Here is a 20,611-nt window from a genome sequence, read left to right on the forward strand (position 1 = left end):
ATGTTGCCAATAGCACTTTTTCAAGTAGTAAGAATTTACGAGATTTTCAGATGAATATTTATGTACATAAGTTTTATGCTAATATGATGAACTGTACTTTGATAAATTTCACTTGAATTTAATAAATAAAATTTCATAGCTTAGTTTTTTATTTTGTTTATAATTTTTTTATCATGTTCTGTGGTTGAAAGGCGAAATGATATGTCTTCATTCTTTGGATTCGCGATAATAACTCGTTTACAATTATATGTGTATAACTAGAGATCTACAACAATTACATTTTAATTTGATCTAATGTATCTTTTGAGCTATAAATCACGAAAATTAAATGACTTGTTATAGGGCAAGTACGAAATAGTTAATTTAGGTATAGGTCCACTTTTTGTCGTACAAGCCTATTTTCGCTGTTTGCGATTGTAACTAAATTAAACGATTGTATCTCAACCTCTTCTGGCCGGCACCTAGAACCTACAATCGGAAACATTTTTTTTTTGCATTGATTCGGTGATCTCTCACCCCAAAAACAAAAATGGCACACATAAATATCGATTGAAATGCTTATTTTGTTAATACGCACAATGAATTTAATTTGAATTTTTCAATTTATGAATTGAAGTCATTGGTCATGAATTAAAAAAAAAAGAACTATTTTTTCGCAAAACTAATCAATATAACAATATCCAAAAAAAGTTCTAATAACTGACATTAATAATGATCAATTTTCATTGTTTAGTTATAAACTTTGCCGATTTAAAACGATTGATCAAGAAATTGCTTTTTTCCAACTTTTATATTGCTTAAAACATGGATCTAAATCATATTAGATGAGTCCACGTTTAGTGATTTTTAAGGGTCTTGCTCTGTACAATAAAAAACATAACCTAGTTTTGCTTACATTCATTCTGGGAGACTCCCTGTAGATCATAAAGTGAGTGAACACATATGTGCCTCTCGGTTTGAAGAGGTTAATAAAATATTTTTTATTCAAAGAATTTTAAAATGAGAGTTTCAACAATAAAATTTTATTTGAGATAAGTTTTAGCTGAAATAATAAATGGAACCATGCTCGTAAAGCACTCGCGTAGCATCTAATTTCAGTGCCCTCAACTATTTACATATCCACTGTATGTAACAAATTGTTAAATACTAACAACGAAAATGTGCTATGTTTTTTTTAGTACTTTGTTAATATGGAAATTTTCAAGTTATTCATATAAAATAAATTAACTATCAAGAGATAAATGATGAAAATACTTTATTTCAATTTGTTTGAATACATGTTTGATTTTTTTTCCAAATATGAGTAATTATTGTGTCGTACTATCAGTTATGCTTTGCCTCCAAGTAGCGTGGAATGGAATTTTCAATATTTTAACGCGTGTTTTTGGCAAAGCCGTTAATAGCAACTTTTGCAAGTGTGGCAATGGCAATATTTCTACTTGAGGATTACTTGAATTAAGCTGCTGTTCTTCTGTAAACAAAAAAATGATGGTAAAATTGAATACGTTATGCACTTAAATTTATTACATATTCATTGAACTTGATTAGTAAACAATAAAAATATTTGATGTACAATGGAAGTATTAGTGTTTCAAAGACTTCATTTTGTAATTATAATAATAAAAAAAAACGAATTAGTTAATAGCGTTATACACATGTGCTCATTTTTCCACTCCACTTTTCTCAACCCTTCAAGTTCAAAGAGGTCACTATTACGCCACTGTTTCTGGTTGCTGTATTTGCGGATGTAATGTAGTCTACGAGATACATGAATAACTAATTTCAACGTAAAACGTAAAATGATATTCTAAAATCTAAAAACAGATTTCCATAAAAATGAACAGATGCATAGTGACACTATAATCAATCCAAACGAATGCGGTTGAAAAAAAATTTACTTTTTTTTTATACTTTTACACATCAAAATCATTCAAAATTTCATGTATTTAGTGTAAGAAACATGCCCTTAGTGCCTAAACTACGAGTTAGCGAGATACAAATTACGGAACTTTTAAAAATGACCATATCCAAAAATACAAAAATTCTGAAAAAATTCACTTTTAAGTCTCCAATATTAATCATAATAACTTGTAGTTAAAGTACATGCACCAAAACCTTGAGCAGTCGAATGATTTCGAATGGTTTTGACAAAACAAATGTATAATCTACTAGAAAAATAATTTGATTAGATTCAATTCGGCTCGCGGTTAGCTCTGTCGGCCGTACCAACTTTCCGCATAGAACTGAAAAATTTATAAATAATACAATATTAAAAGTAGAACGTTTGCCTAAAGCAACTTAAGGGGACCGACCTGTGTTAAAAGCTTAAATTCAAAAAATAGCTATATAAATCGAAATAGTGGAAATTTTTTTTTGTGATCGTAAAATATGTTTATTAGACACCTGATTGACCAAAAAAAAACTTCTATCCAAGCTCTGAAATGCCAATTACGCTTATTTTTTCATAATACTAAATATTATAATAGGATTCACTTGCCACGCGATTCTGACGTGAGCTTTTCATCAATATTGATCTATGGGGTCTCAAAATCTTCAGAAAAGTACCCCCATCCACTTAAGCGGAGCAGAATTTGAAAAAAAAGTTTGTTTTTCTTCCAAGAGCTTTAATATGGCTTCTAGTGTTGATAAAATACTAATTTTCTCAAAAATTGGCACATTTTGACGTGTATATAAAGTTGTAGGCAATTTTTCAAAATTCTGCTCCGCTTAGGTGGACAAGAGTACTTTTCTGAAGATTTTGAGACCCCATAGATCAATATTGATGAAAAACTCTTTTCAAGATCATGCGGCAAGTGATTTATAACACAATATTTCGTCTTATGAAAAAAGTGATGTAATTGGTATTTCAGAGCTTGGGTAGAAGTTGTTTTTGGTCAATCTGGTGTAGAATGAACATATTTTACTATCACAAAAAAAAAATTTCCACTATTTCGATTCATATAGCTATTTTTAGCTGAAGCTGAATTTAAGCTTTTAACACAGGTCGGTCCCCTTAAGGGAGGACGAGGGTCGTGAGCTCAACTCGACTATGGATTATGAGAATACATAAATATTCAAATATGCAGGGATATTGACTATGGTAAACTATATACAATGTTATGTAATTTACCATTATAGCTGTAATTCAATTACGATGAAAACACAAACTAGTTTATATTATTCCATTGATGAATGTTGTATTAATTTTTTCAGAACATGCATATAATAATTGATTTCTTACCTTTCAATTGATTTTTATCATTAACCAAATCTTGTATTAAATTCATGTACGGAACTGGTTTAAGAACAGGTATTGAGTCACCGCTAACATGTTTGCTCATTTGGTTACACTGATCAACAAATAATTCTGTGACCTTCAAGAGTTCTTGAGTTACACCCCAAACAAAGTGAGTTAAATTATTTGATAATTCGGTCACTCCTTTTAAGATCATATTGTTTGAAGTAGCAGATTGAGATACATAAGTAGGTATAATCAAAAATCTCTTGATATTTTTACAATTTGCCAGATGCCTATCAAAACCATTTTTAACATCAAAATTGACCAACTCCAGTTGAGTCAAATTTTTCAGTTGTGAAATACCTTCCAAAATATCAAAAGTACAACAAGAACCTTGTCCTTTTTCCAAACGCAATCTATTAAGTGATTGAAGTTTGACCAATACGCTAGTTCCGAAATCTGATGGAAAATCACAGCATTCTCCAAGTTCTAAGGATTCCAAATTATATAATGATTCCACCATTGTAATTTTTTTCGATCCCAATTCCTTGATAGATGTTAGGCTCTGAAATAGATTTGAAAATTTAATAAAATCATTATTTAGGAATCATCATAAGATTAACTCAAAGACCTATAACTAAATACCTAAATGAGTGTGAGAGTTATTGAAATAATCGATCGATAAGTTTCAATTTAAGTTCATTCAAAAGAGAGTTTGGTGTTTGTTGTTTTTTTAAAACAGAATTTGAAAGTATCAAAAAATTTTGATAATAGTAATAGTAATAAGAGCTTTCATTATTAAGATTCTTTATGAATACAGTCAACCCGTAAGGAACTTTTGCCTGTGGTTGGGCGATCGAATAAGATGGCTTGGGTCACGTCAACTGTGATGGAAGACTGGTTTTCTAACAGATTTGAAGTGAAAGAATATTTACTCAAAGAAAATCTTCCGTTCTAAGATTCTGCTTTTGTTGGCTAATACCAAGAGCTATCCACTTTCTTTATTGACGGCCCATCCGGATGTTTAAGTCCTATTTCATCGTTTGCATCATACTCCCTACACTCGCGCACTATCTTCACTCTACGGTACGAATAATACGACTTACAACTCGGAAAAAGGGGCATAAATGTGAACTTAGCACAGTGTTTTAAAATTGAGTGTGATATATGTACTATAGGGGACACTTTTCGACACAAATATTAGGAAAACCACGCCATGCCATAAAGTCTTACATTTGCACAAGTATTATAATGTATTAATTTAAATCTAACGTTATTAATGAGAGTTGAATGATTTAAAACTTTTTTTGTGAATAAACATATTCTCAGCGGTGACATAAAGAGTAATATGCAATACAGGTGTCATCAGTAACCTTTTTAGCAAGGTATAGTTCCGGCCTAAATGCTAGGCTAAAAATTTTTTTTATGGTACGACTATCGTATGCAATTTTATGGTACTATTCAGAGATAAAAATTTTGCTCTGTTTACTGAGATATAAGTCGTAATGAGTACGATGCAAGTAATGCGTTATCACACCCGCTACTCTCGTGCGCTAACCTCACTCCACAGCGCCAAAAAGAGCGACACATACCTCGGAAATCAGGATATAAATATAAATTTGCCACGTTGATTTAAAACTGCCTACATGATAATCTTGCGTGAAAATATTTTTTTATTTTAAGTTTCGCAATTAATATCCGTGGTAAATTATTGTTTCGTTTTCGTGCTGTTAGTTTTAAGTGCATTGATAATATTATATTAATAAGATATAAGTCATAAATCTCCACTATGATTGCTTGGATTAACAAAAAATTGGGATGGAATAGTATGAAGTATAGCAATCTTATTACAAAAATTTTAAGATCTGAATGGTTACAATTGATTAAATATTGCATTTAAATTGATACTGCACGGGGCTTTAGAATCATAAGTCATTACATACGAATTCTGGACTAATGAAAATATTAAAGGTAGTAAAGACATTTTTTTATGTAAAAAGACTTCTGTAAAGAAACATAGATTTACATCAAAAACGAAAAATATTAACATTAACATTTAATTTTGATGTTTTTCAATTTACAGAATTTAACATTGGTTTGTCCCCTTAAGAATCATTCATTTTTGGAAACTCGAGGAGACAGTGAAGCCAGCTTAAAAATCAATTTTCAATCCTATTTTCCGAAAGTTTTACTAATTATTTATGCAAAGGGCTCCATGATAATATCTTTTGGAAGTATTTAAAGGCACTACAAAACCTTACAAATAATATTGTAAAGAACTCACCATAATATGTGCTTCAAATATATCAACTTTGATTATTTTCGGTATTATACGCTGTACCTTAGTTTCGTTTAGAATTAAACCATCCACTAGGGAAGTTCATGAAGCAAACTTTATATCAGTGCTTACAAAACCCGTGTATTATTGTAGGACCGATTTTTTTTTAACTTTAAAAGAAAAATTCAGTAGGTATTTCGGAAAACGAGATTGAAAATTTTGATCTTTAGGCTGACTTTGTATCTTGTCAACCCTTATAAAAATTTCCTATAGGATCTCGCGAAATTCCTACAGGAGTCCTATAGGATTCCAATAGGAATTTCGCGGGATCCTATTGGAAATTTTTATAAGGGAACATATTGTTAATACTTTATACTTTGTAAAATCATGAATTCAAAGTAAATTAAAAACTTACCAAATGTGTCAATTGAGTCAAATTTACCAAAGAACTCAAGTCTCCATCCAAAGTCATAGCATTTAAACCTTTTAGACGTAGTTCAGTGCAATTCTTTAATTCAGAAACACATTCAATATTGATTAATTCACATTTGATAGACAAGGCATTAAGAATTTTCAATTGAGGACAATTTTTCATTACTTCTTCAACAACCATAGCTGGACATCTGCATAGTTCTAACTTCAAAAGACTTGTAATTTTGGGTATAATGTTCACAAACTTTTGCCAAACGGAATCTGCTGCATCTCCGGCTATTAGCATTTTGCGTAAATCTAAATATTGAGTACCTCGACTTTTTAATGCTTCAGCGAATCCATCCCAATCTGTCACTTGACTATTTTTCATTCTGACAGTTTTCCATAATGATGGATGAGCAGCTAAATCTCGCCACATTCGGCATACTCTTCCTGCGCGTAACAGCTCTTGAACTTTCAAATATTGAAATATTCGAGATAAAGCATGATATCCAGCACAAACAGAAACCATAAAATGTTGTTTATTATCTGCTTCAATTTGATTAGATTTTTTTCTGTAAAAAAATGAAATAACTAATTAGTTTTCTAATAAATCATATTTCAACCTTAAAGTCTTTATAAAAACGTGATGAATATTTTGTAAGATAAAACATAGAGCATTGTAGGTGTTTTTTTTTCAAAAAGCTTTTTCATACCGAGAAATTAGAAATTAAGACAAAAAATTGATTGTTTTGTTTTAATGAAATAAGTTTCCTAAATTTGTATGTATCTCGTAAAAAAGTTTCAGAACTCTCCAGAGATTTATTTGTATTCGCAATTATTATAATTCTTTTTTTTTTTGTAAAAAATTTTCAACATATAATGAAAAGAATTTTGAAAATTTAGTTCAGGTGATATGATTATCTAGATTTCATTGTATGTAAAGGTACTACACGTGAAACTTCAGAATTTTTTTTCTTTTAGGATGAATTTGAGGTATTTTGTTGAAGTATTTTAGATGATAGGGAATGTGTTTCTTTATTTGAAATGTTTAAATTTCAGTATATTTCTTTTTTTTAATGTAATGTAAATATACTTTTCATCACTGCGTGCGGAAAGTGCTACTTTCGCGTACGGCTGGCGATCTTAAAATCGACTTTCCGCACGTTGTAATGAAAATTAGTGCACGCAACTGGGGTGGTTGTCAATCTTGCACTTGTGTCAATGCTACCCTCGCTACGCTCGGGCTGCAAACTTGACACTCGTGCAGATCGACAACCTCCCGCCCCCGTGGCGTAATCTACTATTTCGATTTAGCCTCTCGTAAAATTACAAACGAATTCATCTTACCAAAACATTCTCGATTTAGTTTTGCATCGGTACTTTTTCATTAATTTTTATTATCGATAGTGAGTACCGAGAGTACGGATGCGCCGAAATTTTCATTTTTCGGATATTTTTTTATTGATATTTTTAGGCTAATTATCAGTTAAGGTAATATGAGTAAAGGCCACGTCAACCTCTTACCACATTTTACAAATCATCGATTGACAACGCATTTACAAAAAAAAATTGGTATATCACATGAAAAGTGGTACATGTATGTATGAATACGCATCATACATTACGATTTATGAATGAAAACAGGTGCACGAAGCATAAAAGCGCGAGAAATACAGTATGTGTTGTTATTTGACTGAACAACACGTACCAATTGCTTAGAGCGAGCGCAAGAGACAGAGATATAGGAGGTTTCATAAACGTTTTAGAGGCATGAGAGTATCCAGCAATATTTGCTCGTGTTACAGGACATAGTAGAGAAGAGTGAGATGACTCTTGGGACTATCCAGCGCCAGCTAATCACAGCGCACGAAACAACTATACACTGGTGAAGCAAAAAACCTACAATTAACGTGCTCGCTCGTTTGACAAGGGTTAGTATAGGTATACTTAATGTGTGTAAAGAAGTTTCACTTGAATTATGTGAATCAACTCATTAAAAAATCAACGTTCCGTAATTTAAATTAAGATTTTTACATTAATTATTTACATTGTAAGAAAATCTTATAGTTACCTTTCATCCGAAGATGGTAGAACATTAGTATTCCTGATTATTTTTGAATCGAAGTTAGAACTCGTAAAAGTATAAGGTCCAACTTCATTAAGAGACAATAATAATTCATCTGTTTTTGGTTTTATTTCAACGGTGTTAATACTATTAACATTACCGTTTAAAGAATAATGAACTTCGTCATCTGATATATTTGTTTTCGAAATTTCATTACTATAACGATTCAAATTGATAGGTGAAGACCGCAATGAAGTAACAGGACGGTTAGAGACTACGATAAACTTTTTACCCTTTATAGATGCAATATTTTGTATGGGTCTCAAGTTCAAATTATCATTACATTTGAACTCACTTGTCGATACCTTAGATAATTTATTTTCATGTGAGGTGTTATCATTATTAAAATCATTATAATTTTCGAATGAAATAAGTGACTCTTTAATTTTCGGGACCATTTCCAATGATTCTTTTTTTTTCAAAACCTGTTTTTTCCGATCACCTAACTCTTTGTATAGTAAAGAAGCTTCTGCACTTGAAGATTCTCGAAAAGACTCATCGGTTACAAGTTGACAATTCTGCAATATTAATGTACTGATATAGATAAATGAAAAACATTTTCATATGATGAGAAGTTGAGGTAAAGAGTATGGGTGTTACGTCAATGCAAAAGAAAACGTAGCTAATAAATTTGAACCATTGTTTTTATAAATCAATGAATATCAGCATAATATATAAAATATTATTTACTGTAAAAGAAAGCATTACTACCAAAAAAAATTAAAATACTTAAAGAATCCATTATCGTTGTAAGTAACATTTTTTTGAGAAAAGGAGAAAAAATTTTACAGATTTTTAATTCAATCAACAACGCTTTATTTTTACACTAGACTAAGTAACGTAGTGTAGGATTTCGTTTTGTAAAAATTTAATTAATCAAGTATAATAAATACTTAAAACTCAGAATCAGTTACAGGACTTGAAAATGTCAAAGGGATGATAAATTTGAAGAATTCAATTAAGTCACTTGGTCAAAAGATTTGGTCTTCGAAAAATAAAATTCTTCACGATGGTCTTTCAAAAACCATCTTTAAATACTTTTCAGAGTCATTTCAAAAAATAGAATGACAATTTGAAATTAAAAATCTGACTTGTGAGCTATGTGTAATCCATTACAGATTTCAAATATTACGGGTTTCAATTTTAAATGTTCTCAATAACAAAAAAATAATGAGTAAAGCCTTCATTTTTCAGTTATATTATGCTCACCGTCTTAAAGCCCAAATTTTAAATTCGTATTTTTTATGAATATATACAATATTATCAGAATAATACGGTCAAAAAGACAGTTGTTTCTAGAGCTGATTATTACTAGATAAATAATCAAGTTGAAAAAGAAAGTTTCACTATTGAAGTAAGAGGCATTTTTCTAACTTATGTAAGAATTTGGAAACACATGTGATTTCATGACAAATTACATTCACGCAAGACGACTGACAGAGTAAGAATGAAAAGGGTAATACGTGATGATTTATAATAGGTAAGGAAAAAGCCCTACCATGAGTCGATATCTCCTCTGTTTATCTATGGAACTGAAATTCACATATTAACTCTCACAGTATTTTGTTGACTTGGTCACAAAAGTTATCTCAAATTAATTAGCATTTTCAATCCCACCTGCATAAGATCAAAAATTAAGATTCAGCCCAGCACTTGTCAATTGTAACTTGTCACATTAGAGTCCAACAAATCAATTATCGTTGATAATTATTCAATTCTGAGGTGAAATTGTCATGGTAACAATAATGTCTACTTCATTTAAGTTAAAAAGTTCATATTTGACATCTTTTTAACAGGCTGCTACGTAAAAATTCAAATGTTTCTTTCACTAGCATTGGACTTTAATAATTCGAATTGCCTACATGAAAAGGAAAGTCTAAGAAATCCATGATATTTAGCCAAATATTCTCTTTATTAAAATTGCCTCAGCTACAAATAAATCTGACACTCAAAAACTTCTTTAAGGCTAAGACTAATTCCATCAATTTAAATTATAAGTAATTATGACGCTGTATTCTTCAAATTTTCCTAGGTTTTTTGTCGAAAAATTGGAACCCTCTTTGAAGCGAGTACCATATTTTGAATTTTACTTACAAAATTGTGCCGCGAATCCGGAATAGCAAGATGGCAGATAGAAAAAATTAATTAGTGAGAAGGAGAATCGTTTCAACAACGTAAGATATGATCAATAATAAAAAATAGACCTACTGATATAAATTCTTTAATAATAGCCAAAAAAAGCTATTAGAAACAGCGGAAAAATGAACAAAGATAAAAATCTACACTCACAAACTTGAACTCAACTCCTCATTAATAAATTTTAGATTAAAAATATATTTTTGTGAATATATACCTTACACGTAAACTTAGAATTGGTTGACAGTTTTTGAATACATTTGGGATGGTATAAGCACAGGCATTTTACGCATTGTAATGTCGGAATTAAACCAATGCTAGAAGAACAACGTACACTACATGGTTCTTGCTCTTTGATCCTAAAATATATGATCACGGGAAATGAATTGTTAAATATACATAAATATATAAATAGCATTCTTGAAACATTTTATCAATTGTGACTAGTTATTGCACCATAGAACAAAAAAACTGTTTAACGATATATATTTACACCATTTCAATTGATTGTTAACTTTAATTTTAATATGACAAATTATTGCACCGATAAAAATTTGTTTCGAAAAATTGTAATCCGACTTTTGAACAAAGTTCAGATAACTTTGAAATGAAAAAAGTTGTGTAACTAAGATGAAAAATATTCAAACTTATTTAAACTCGAAAAGAACGAATATTGTTAAAATCTATTAAAATTATTGATTTTCAAAAAAGAGGCTGTTCATTTGATGCCACTAGCGTTTGCAAAATAAGTCTTAGCACACATGAAAAGTAAGTGAGATAAAGAGATTACGCATTCAGCACACGCGCGCCTGTATGTTTTGCGTTCGCGAGTGGTGCTGAATATAAGTCTCTTAAAAAAACTAAAATTTGACAAGTGCTATTTCATTCATGTTCTACTCAGTACAAATCTCCAGACTCATTAGAAGCTAACTTTTGTCAAGACTTTGAGGTTGCGTTTTTTAAAGGGGATAATGAGTAAATAGCCATAAAGGGGATTATTCAATTGAATCGAAACTATTGGGGATAATAGTAATTATAAATAATAATGTATAAATTGAAAGATAAAAAATTATAGAATGAATAGTTGTATTCATTGATCACAATAAAAATCTTTCAAGTTTTATACTGAAAATGTCTTTCATTTCGAATGAGATCTGATAGGATCAAAGTTATGAGTGCTCTAGCGTTCCGAGAGTATATGGAAATCACAGAGTTAGTTTTTCTGTATCGACGTTTCCAATGATACATTCTATCACCGAAATTTGGCAACCAATTTCAGCAATTATTAACTGATATTTTTTTAAAAGTTTTCAAAAGTTTTCTTAAAAACTTATTTGCTATTTTACCTTGATAAAGGTTCTTTTCTTGGATTAATATTGCCACGTTCAAAAGTAAGTAAAATTAATAATTATAAGCTTCAATTTATAACACTCTAACATAAAAATCACAACTTTGCTGTTTATGTCATATCCACAGCCGTTGCTTAATAGTTATTCGTGTAACAAGTGCCCAAAATGCGTTTTTGGGCACGAGTGTGCGGAAAAAGACACGAGTGCCGGCTATGTTAGTTTCCGATATTTTTAGGAAATTTTGCAAAATCACTAGAGCCAAAAAAGAACAAAAAGTTAAAAGTGTTACATAACATTTTTAAATTCTTGTATCAAAACATTTAATTTTGTGGAAAATTGATTTAAAGATTTTATACCCTATTCGAAAGTATTTATCGCTTGTATTTTTTACTGAGTTTTCAAAAAACACTATATTTATAGCATAATTGATGATTGTATTTAAGGTCAAATTTCATCCATTATGCTTTATTACTGATTAGTCAATTTTTCATCTATTTAGTATAAAAGAGCCAATAATTAGAAAGATTTACACGTATAAATGGTTATTTTCTTAACTTTTATAATTTTTTACACACTGCAAAAAGAGAGAAAAAATTGGCTAAGGCCAATTTACCCGTTACCCTGCTTGCACTGAGAACTCTCACTTTTAGATAGCGCGTGCAATATCAAGATTTCTACTCAATTTAATGCTATTATTTTTATTAGGGTTTCCACAAAGATCATCATAATTAAATTTATTATATGAAAAAAATTATTCGCTCTGAGAGCCAGCAAAAATGCAAGTTTGATTCGCGATGGGAATTAAAAATCCCCTTTATAATAAGCTTGTCGCCATCATCACGAAGAAAAACTGTATAGATTTGATTCAAAAACAAATTGAACTGCACTACGCTCAGATGCTAAAACTTGCCAAGCCGTAAATTATCACTCAAAGGTTATGACGCTTGCAACTTCAATTACTAAGAAGATACAAGCACAATTAGTAACACTCTTGGCGCAGAAGTATAGGTAAGATTGCTTTTTCTGAGATATAAGTTATATTTTGTGGCACCGCGAAGTGAGGTTAACGCATAAGTGCAGCGGTCGTGATACACACGACGCAGTGCCAGAAATCGCAAAAAAAAATTTTTACCCCGTAAGGTACAACTTAATGTGTTTTTTTCAGCTAATTGAAGCAAACTGTTGTCTTAAGAAAAAATCTAATAAGATTATCGTTACTAAAACAAAATCATGAGAATCGAAGGGGGTTAGCTTTGATGCAATTTTTCTTGTTCGTTGAAAGGTCTACATACGCTTGTAAATATAGTTCTAAGTATAAAAAATTTGAATTATTTTAAAGTGATGTGCACTATAAAGTCGGAACTTCAGTGGGTTACATAGCTTCGTGTGACGGAAATAATTTTTATTTTTTTGAAAAATTATAATTAAAAACCAAAATAATATGAGTCTGGAGGGTCGTTTCTACCGAGCATAACTAAATCGCCAACTATTATTTTGAAACATGTCACTATTCATTATTAGAATTAATTTTTTTTATCGAATCATCACTTGCAAAATATTTGAGAAGTAGGTATAAAGTTATCCAATTCAAGCTTTTCAAATCGTTAATCTCGCACTTTTCCAATTAAAATGATGATAAAAATAAATATGTATATATGCTTACTTGATGATTTTTTTGCTTTTCATCGCATGATTTTTGTCCACGATTTCCTTATTATTTGAAGCATTTGTCCATTGTGAAGTTTGAGCAACTTTTGTATCTACAGTATTATCAGTAGAAGTCATAGGTGATTTACTTTCTTCTACGAAAAATATATATTATTTGTATATTTCGACTTTTTAAATTTTTAATGGTGAGAACTACTTACTACTAGGCGTTACTTTCTTTGAAGATATTTTCACTTTTAATTTTGACGCTACTTTAGCATTTCTTGATGGTGTCTTTACTGGAATAACAGGAGGTGTTGATTTTACAGACGATTTTTTGGGTGTATCATTTTGAATTGGTGGAGTATCAATACTTTTTTTTGGAATCTTCTGATAAGGTTTAGTTGGTACATGAGCTTCCTGCAAGAAATGTTAAATTAATAAATGAGTCATAATTCGAAATTTCCAAAGGAGCTCAGTAATAGTTTCTTTAATGTATATACGACATACTTTAAAATGAAATGAATCGAGATTTTAAAGCGTAAGTGACATAATATACCATCGGATTTAGTGTGTGCTTATTTACCAGATGGGACTTGTCTTATTTGAAACTCGAAATTTAAAGACCTTCAATTATACTTTATTTTATAATAATTTACTTTTCGATTGTTCTTTCAATATTATTGACAAATATTCAAGCTTTTTGTGAAAATGTTAACATAACGATTCTCCGTAATTTTGAGACATTAAGAAATCCACCTCAAGAAAATCTGCTTCTAAAGTCATCAGACTTTTCCCTTTTAATAACGTAAATAATATACAGCCTCAGGGGCGTCTAAAACATATAAATATTACGTTGCTGTAAATTTTAAGTTACGCAATTAAATATTTTCTAGTTAATCGAATTTGAAAATTCTCATGAGCAACAGAAATTTGGTACTCTTTCAAGAAAAAAAATGGTAAGAGAAGATAATTTCCTTTTTTATGTATGAGTACAATTGTATTTGTCTTTGTGCTCTTGTGCACACTAGAATTTAGGATGAATAAACTAACTTATAATTATACAATAAATTAAAGGTTAGGGAATACTACTTTTAATATCCTGAAATAACAAACATACCGCATCACGAACTCACTTTTATTTGAGCTAGTAGAATCAGTTATTAGTATTTATAAAAATGGTGAAATTCGTACTTGAAAATGCAAAATACTGACTGGACTATCATAACTTATCAATCTTGAGAAAGGATTTATTTATTTCAACTTTAATGACTACTCAAAACTCATTTGTTTAAACAGTGAAAAAAAGTTATACAAACCTTTCCTTTTTTAGCATCTCGAATAATTTCTTTTGCAGGATCGTTAACACCCAGAGGTTCTTTGAAAAATGTAAAATTTTCAATGGTTAATTCACTTGTTGTAACTAAAAAGAAAAAAGTATATAAAAGTTATTATATTTTATCTTGATAATATTATAAATCGAGGATTGCAAAAAAAAGTTACTTACGGGTTTCTGTAACTTCCCGGAAACTTCTAACTTTTTTACCTTCTGGAGTATAATAATAAATATCAGCCATTCTCTTACTTTGGTTATCACTAGATCCAGCTCGGTAAACTAATTCTCGTTTCCAACCATATTTGAATGGTTCTCTATATAAAGGATTAGTAATATCAATACTGACTTTTTGTCGAGATGTAGTAATTGGACTTGCAGCACGAAATGAGCGTTTGGTTCTAGTTTTAGTTGAATTCATGGATGTATTATTACATTTTTCACTTTTACTTGAAAAATCATTTGCTGTTGAATCGCTAAAATTAGCCTCTGGAACAGTTTTTGGACTTCCAGGCTCGGAAATATTTTCATCGATTTCTTCACTGAAACTATCAGCATTTTTAAGACCTTTCCACAAAGTTGTGGTTTTACGTCTTTTAGAAATTTGAAAAATATCAGCTTCTTCTTGTTCTGGAACACAAATTTTTTTCTTTATTCCGAGTTACTATATTCCTTGCAAGCGCTTTGTTTCTATCAACAATATTTTGTTACATCAACTTCAAGTATAATTTAAAATCGATTCAACTACGCTTGAAATCGTGATCATTAAATTTTATGATATCATTTTTTATCCCTTTATATCTTCTTCAAACTGGTCACTTCAAACATGGTTCCAACATTGTTGAAGATTGCAAGCTTTGGAGTGAACCAAATTTTTTAGAGAAGTGTAAAACAAAATTTAAATTTAAATCAAGAGTTTGGTGCGTCCTATACCTTTGAAATTTAAAAACTCTGGCAGTTCAAATAAGCTACAGGGAGTGATAGGGACCTGTGGAGCAAAACTTTTCAAATGTTTCAGGACTTGTAGGCGAAAAATCCATGAAGTTATTTAATGTATATAATGTTGTGATTTAAAAGAAATTGAATAAAGCGAAAAAAATCAACTGCAAGTCAGAATTAAACTGAAAATTCTTGTTTTTAGCTGGTAAGTGCATTAATAATTTTGTAAAGAAGGTACTTTTTAGGTTAGGGATTTTCTACAATTTTTTTTATTTTTGCATTTCGTATTTCAAAGCAGAAAGGAGCCTCAATAAATTCAGAGACAAAAAATTACCAAATCCTATGTTAAAAGATAAGAACTTAGCACCTTTTTGCCTCCGAGTTTATTAAGATACCTTTCTGCTCTGAGGCAACGATTTTACACTTATGATAATAATTAATAGCATTATCTCGAAATAAAATTACCTGCTCTTCTCAATTTTCAAATCACTCCTTTATCTTCCAATTGACTTTTTAGAATTCTATCTCAAGTACGTCGGACATAGATATCTTAAGTGATAGGTAATCTAGTAACGAAAGTTTTAAAAATAAATTTCAAGTTGAAGATTCAAACGGTTCAAAAGTTATGAACAATTAAGTACTAAAAAACGTGGTTTTACGGCCGAATTCTGGCTCTCCACTCAGCCGGTAGGAGAGGGAGGTAAGGGCTGGCGATAGTGCCTGCAAGTTACCGACGTACTGAAATATTTTGCCCTCATTATTCTCCACGAATAATGAATCAATCATCTTGAAACTTCGAAGTAATGTTCAGAAGATTGATACAATTATGTCTGTGCTCTTTTTTTCAAGGAATTGTCTTATAAGCTTACTTGAATTAAATTTTTTGGAATTAGAGGTTATGAAAACCAAAAAACCACAATAAAATCTATTTACTTGAAATTCTTGTCAATTATGGAAAAACAAGAGCAGAGGCGTAATTGTGTCAGTCCTCTATAGGTTATTACAAAGTTTTGAGATGATTTATTAACTATTCATTGAGAAAAATGAGGACAAAATATTTCGGTACTGAATACCGACTGAGTGGGTAGGCCTGGCCCTTAAACAGGAGCCGAGGAGAATAGACGCGCGCGGCCGTAAAATCACGTTTTTTGGTACTTAATTGTTCATAAGTTTTGAACTGTTTGAGTCTTCAACTTGAAATTTTTTTTTAAAACCTTCGTTATGAGATTACCTATCGATTGAGATATTTATCAATAAAATCGAAGAGGGTATACTTGCTGAAAAATTGAGTTAACTTTAAAGTCAAGTTTCTCCATGAAATTTAACTTTTTTTGAAAAACTGTTTCCACTATTGGAAGGAACAGACAATAATCTATCGGAATGCATATGTTAAAATGATATCACTTTTGATGTGTTTTTTATTAGAATAGCTAATATAGCTTAATATTGCATATTCCACCGCTTTCTTCGAAAAAAAATGTAAACCATATATTTCCTTCCTAAAAAAATCATGTGAAGTCGTTTTATTCGTCACCTCATTGGTCGAGAAGTAACTGCGCCTCGCTTCATGATTGGTCGGAATCTGGCGTCGGTCGTTCATATAATTTTTTTTTTTTTGGGGGAAAACTTAAATGTAGCGTTTGCTTAAATGTTTATATTCGTAAGTCATAGGTTATTTTAATTTCAAAAGCATTTGCATGGCAAAAGTCGGTGTAAGAATTAAAAAATGAGCAATAAATAAATAAATAAAATGAGAAGTTTATTCGATTCTAAATGCTGCAAAATTCAATCAAAACTTTTATGATTGAAATTGTCAAAATTCATTCATCAAATCTCTGTAAATCCTCTTGATTGATCTGAATGATGCTCGGCTATCTTTACATATTGTTCTTAAATCGAAATGTCGAAATCAAAATTTTTTTCTCTTCAAATTGTAAAACTATCAATTCAATTCTCAAAACGTCAAAACAATCGAAGTCATGACAATCAGAGAGAACGTACAATTTCACTTCTGAAAATTACTATTCACATAGAGCAATGGGATAGAGCCATAAGTGGCCCTGCAGCCGTTATTAATCGGAATAGCGAGAGCGTCTGTCGTTTGAATCAATATGTTTTTCGAGAAGCAATATGAGAAAGCTTGGCACTATATCCGCCTCGAGCCGCTGCTAGCGATCGTAGTGGTGGACTCATGAACAAATAGGGGCCCTTGTAGGTTTTTAGTCTTATACGCGACAAGAATCTATTCGTTCATGAGTCCACCGCTACGATCGCTAGCAGCTGCTCGAGGTGGATACGTAAAACGATTTCGCTTGAAGGTAATTGCGTATTATGATTTTTTTCGACAATTTTTTGTCAAGCAATTTTTAACTATTAAGGTGGCTTCAGTGGTCTCAGAGTGTCTGTAATTTGGGGATTTGGTTTTTCTGAAACGACCTTGCTGTTACTTCATGTTTTTTTTATAGTGCGTTGACCCTATTTTGGAATTTAGTATTACCGCATTATCGTATTATAAATGGAAAAAGTAAAAAACAGATTGATCTACTGATAATTTACCTTATGTCTACTTATAGATTATGGAGCCAACCATGGCTTGTCTCGATACGTTCATCTTAATAATTCAAAGTTCTTATACATTTTGCAATGGTGCTTGCTTAAGATAGTTCAACGCATTTTGAACTTCACCAATGAAATTATATAAAATTGTAAGTAATATTAGTTCAAGACACATAATATGAGTTGCGTTTAAATCATATGTGCTCGATTTAATAAGAATCGGTTGGTAAACACCATGGATAAGTTTACCTTAAAAGTTGGCAACAGTGTCTGCAATTTATTCACATGTTAATATATTTTGTTCTTATTTTTCTTAGCAAAAACTTTCATAAAATTAACAAATTATGCATGAGGTTGTTTTTTGATTATTATATAAGCTCACTTGAATTAATGTTTTTAGAATTAATTGTTTATAGAGATTAAGACAACAAAAAAATAAAAATTAATTCAATTTACTTAAATTTTGGATAATGTTTAAAGATAATTGATTGATCTAAAACTTTAGATTGATTCAAAAATAATTGACCAATTTAAATTGATATGGATCCTGCAAATACGTTTTCAAAAAATAGTCGTAGTAACGGTTAGGTAATTGAATAAGATGTAAGCAGTAGCTTTATAATTGCCTTCGCTTGTTTTTACTTTTAAAAAAATTGATGAACCAAAAATATATGTTTTATTATAAGGTTTTCTTTATAATTTTTTGAATAATAAAATCACTATAATCATTTAAAATTATAATTAATAAGAATAAGTCGTAAGAATTGGATGATATTTATTGACAAAATGATTTACTATTAAAAACTGAAAATTTATGATCAAAAATTTAATGTTGTTCAAGGAAAGTTTTAGAAAAAAATCTTATAAAAAAAACTTAAATTAGCAAACCAAATTTAAACATTCTATTAAAAAAAAGTAATTTGAAAAAATAAAATTCAAAAAAACCTAAAACCGTTAACCAAAACTCCAAGCTTCAAGTACTAAAATTGAAAATAATCAAAAATACAATAAAAAACCATTAGTTTGGTATTTATTTGTTTTATGATCTTACTTTTGATGGCTACTTAAATAATTTAATTAAAGTGATGATTTGCATTAATTCTGTACTTTGATTTAAATGAATAATTATTATTAATGAAATAAAAATAGCAAATTAACACTGACAAAGTAAAAATATTCATTTAACAAAGTTCAGTTACTGATTTTTAAATTAATTATTTAATATTCGATTTTGATTTTGTTATGATACAATATTTAACTGTACTCTTGAAATAAGATAAGAAAAATGTTAGTTATATTATCAATTATTCAAGTTTAATTTTCACTTGAATAAATCTACATTAAATTTTATAAATAAATCCTGATTATTCAATAAATAAGTAAAAATTTACAATTAGACAAGAGAATATTGTTCAATCATTTTTGAAAATACACAATAATAAGGCCTAACCACATCAACTTTTCTTATATTAAATCTCTCTGATATTTCTTTGTATACAATGACTTGTGTCAACTGTATTAAAAATTATTTTTTGGATGTTAACCTACTACTATGAAAAAAAACATTTTAGAATTGGTTCGCCATAATAAATAATAATATGAAAAATTACATGAAATAATATATGAATTAAAATTGATTAAAGAAAATTGAAATGTATAATATTCATTTTGATTGAGTTTTGTATGAATAATTAAGTACTTTGGTACAGTTTTCATTAACCCGAATTGAAGGGTCAAAAACTATTTTGTAGAAAGATATATTTTGAAACTCAAAGACAAAAGAGTCTAAGCCTTATCTTAATAAAAACAGAATTAAAATACGCTGTGGCATTAAAATATGATTGTATCTCCATCATAGTTGAGGATTAAGATATAAGTAAGTTATAATTCATACCTATAAGCCTCTTGAGTGTAGTTTTTGAGATGTCATACTGTTTGTACTCGCTCGTTTCAAATCCATAAAAATCATCAGTTTCACTTGAACTTTTATCGTTTATGAAACTGAACTTGTTTAGAATATCTGCTGGGACTGCAGCAACTGTTTGAAACATTGTATCTATTATATTATCAGTTCTTGTTAAGTCAACTCTTTCTTGATTACTAGAAAATGTAGTGATATCTTTGTGCAAATAACTATCACCATTAAGCTTTTGTTGGTCTTCTATATTGTTTTTGGAGTAAATTTCCATTAGGTTCAGTCACATCCAACCTTCGCAATTTACTATCTTAACTGGGTTTAAATTTGATACTAAAATTGAACCATATAGTCAAACTGTATCATCAAAAGTAAACACAACAAGAAAAGGTCTTATAGAGTTGAAAAATTGAAATAATTGTCGTTCAATTGCATAATCATACAAATTAAGCAAGTGAGAAAGTTCTAATGACAGAAACTTTGTTTATTGAACGAGACAATCAGTCATGCACAGTGATAATATCAGTTGAAAGAGAATCATTTATAAAGACTAACCGAAACTAACATTCGGCTTGAAAGTTAAGGCCTCCGCAGCGCGCGCTTTTAAAGGAACGGCAATACTATAAGAAACGAACGGAATTGCGGTCGCGTAATGCCGTTGTACTCGCAAGTCATTTTCCG

General features: G+C 30.0%; 1 protein-coding gene across 2 annotated transcripts; it reads right to left on the minus strand.

Moving 5' to 3' along the window:
- Nucleotides 1-1,238: 1,238 nt before the first annotated feature.
- Nucleotides 1,239-20,497, minus strand: LOC106658195. Of its 2 annotated transcripts, XM_014380038.2 has the most exons (10): nucleotides 19,910-20,497; nucleotides 14,695-15,150; nucleotides 14,507-14,610; nucleotides 13,409-13,607; nucleotides 13,204-13,342; nucleotides 10,409-10,550; nucleotides 8,002-8,573; nucleotides 5,932-6,502; nucleotides 3,242-3,803; nucleotides 1,239-1,471 (listed from the first exon to the last, which is right to left on the minus strand). In XM_014380038.2, exons 1-10 carry the CDS (start codon nucleotides 20,202-20,204, stop codon nucleotides 1,308-1,310), a joined length of 3,204 nt encoding a protein of 1,067 aa, XP_014235524.1. In that variant the 5' UTR covers nucleotides 20,205-20,497; the 3' UTR covers nucleotides 1,239-1,307. The 2 variants fall into 2 exon arrangements, with proteins under 2 accessions (XP_014235524.1, XP_014235525.1); XM_014380039.2 differs by lacking the exons at nucleotides 8,002-8,573; nucleotides 10,409-10,550 and having other exon boundaries at nucleotides 19,910-20,496.
- Nucleotides 20,498-20,611: the final 114 nt, after the last annotated feature.

Source organism: Trichogramma pretiosum, unplaced genomic scaffold, assembly GCF_000599845.2.
Source record: "Trichogramma pretiosum strain Unisexual culture from Peru unplaced genomic scaffold, Tpre_2.0 scaffold58, whole genome shotgun sequence".
Classification (NCBI taxonomy): Eukaryota; Metazoa; Arthropoda; class Insecta; order Hymenoptera; family Trichogrammatidae; genus Trichogramma; species Trichogramma pretiosum.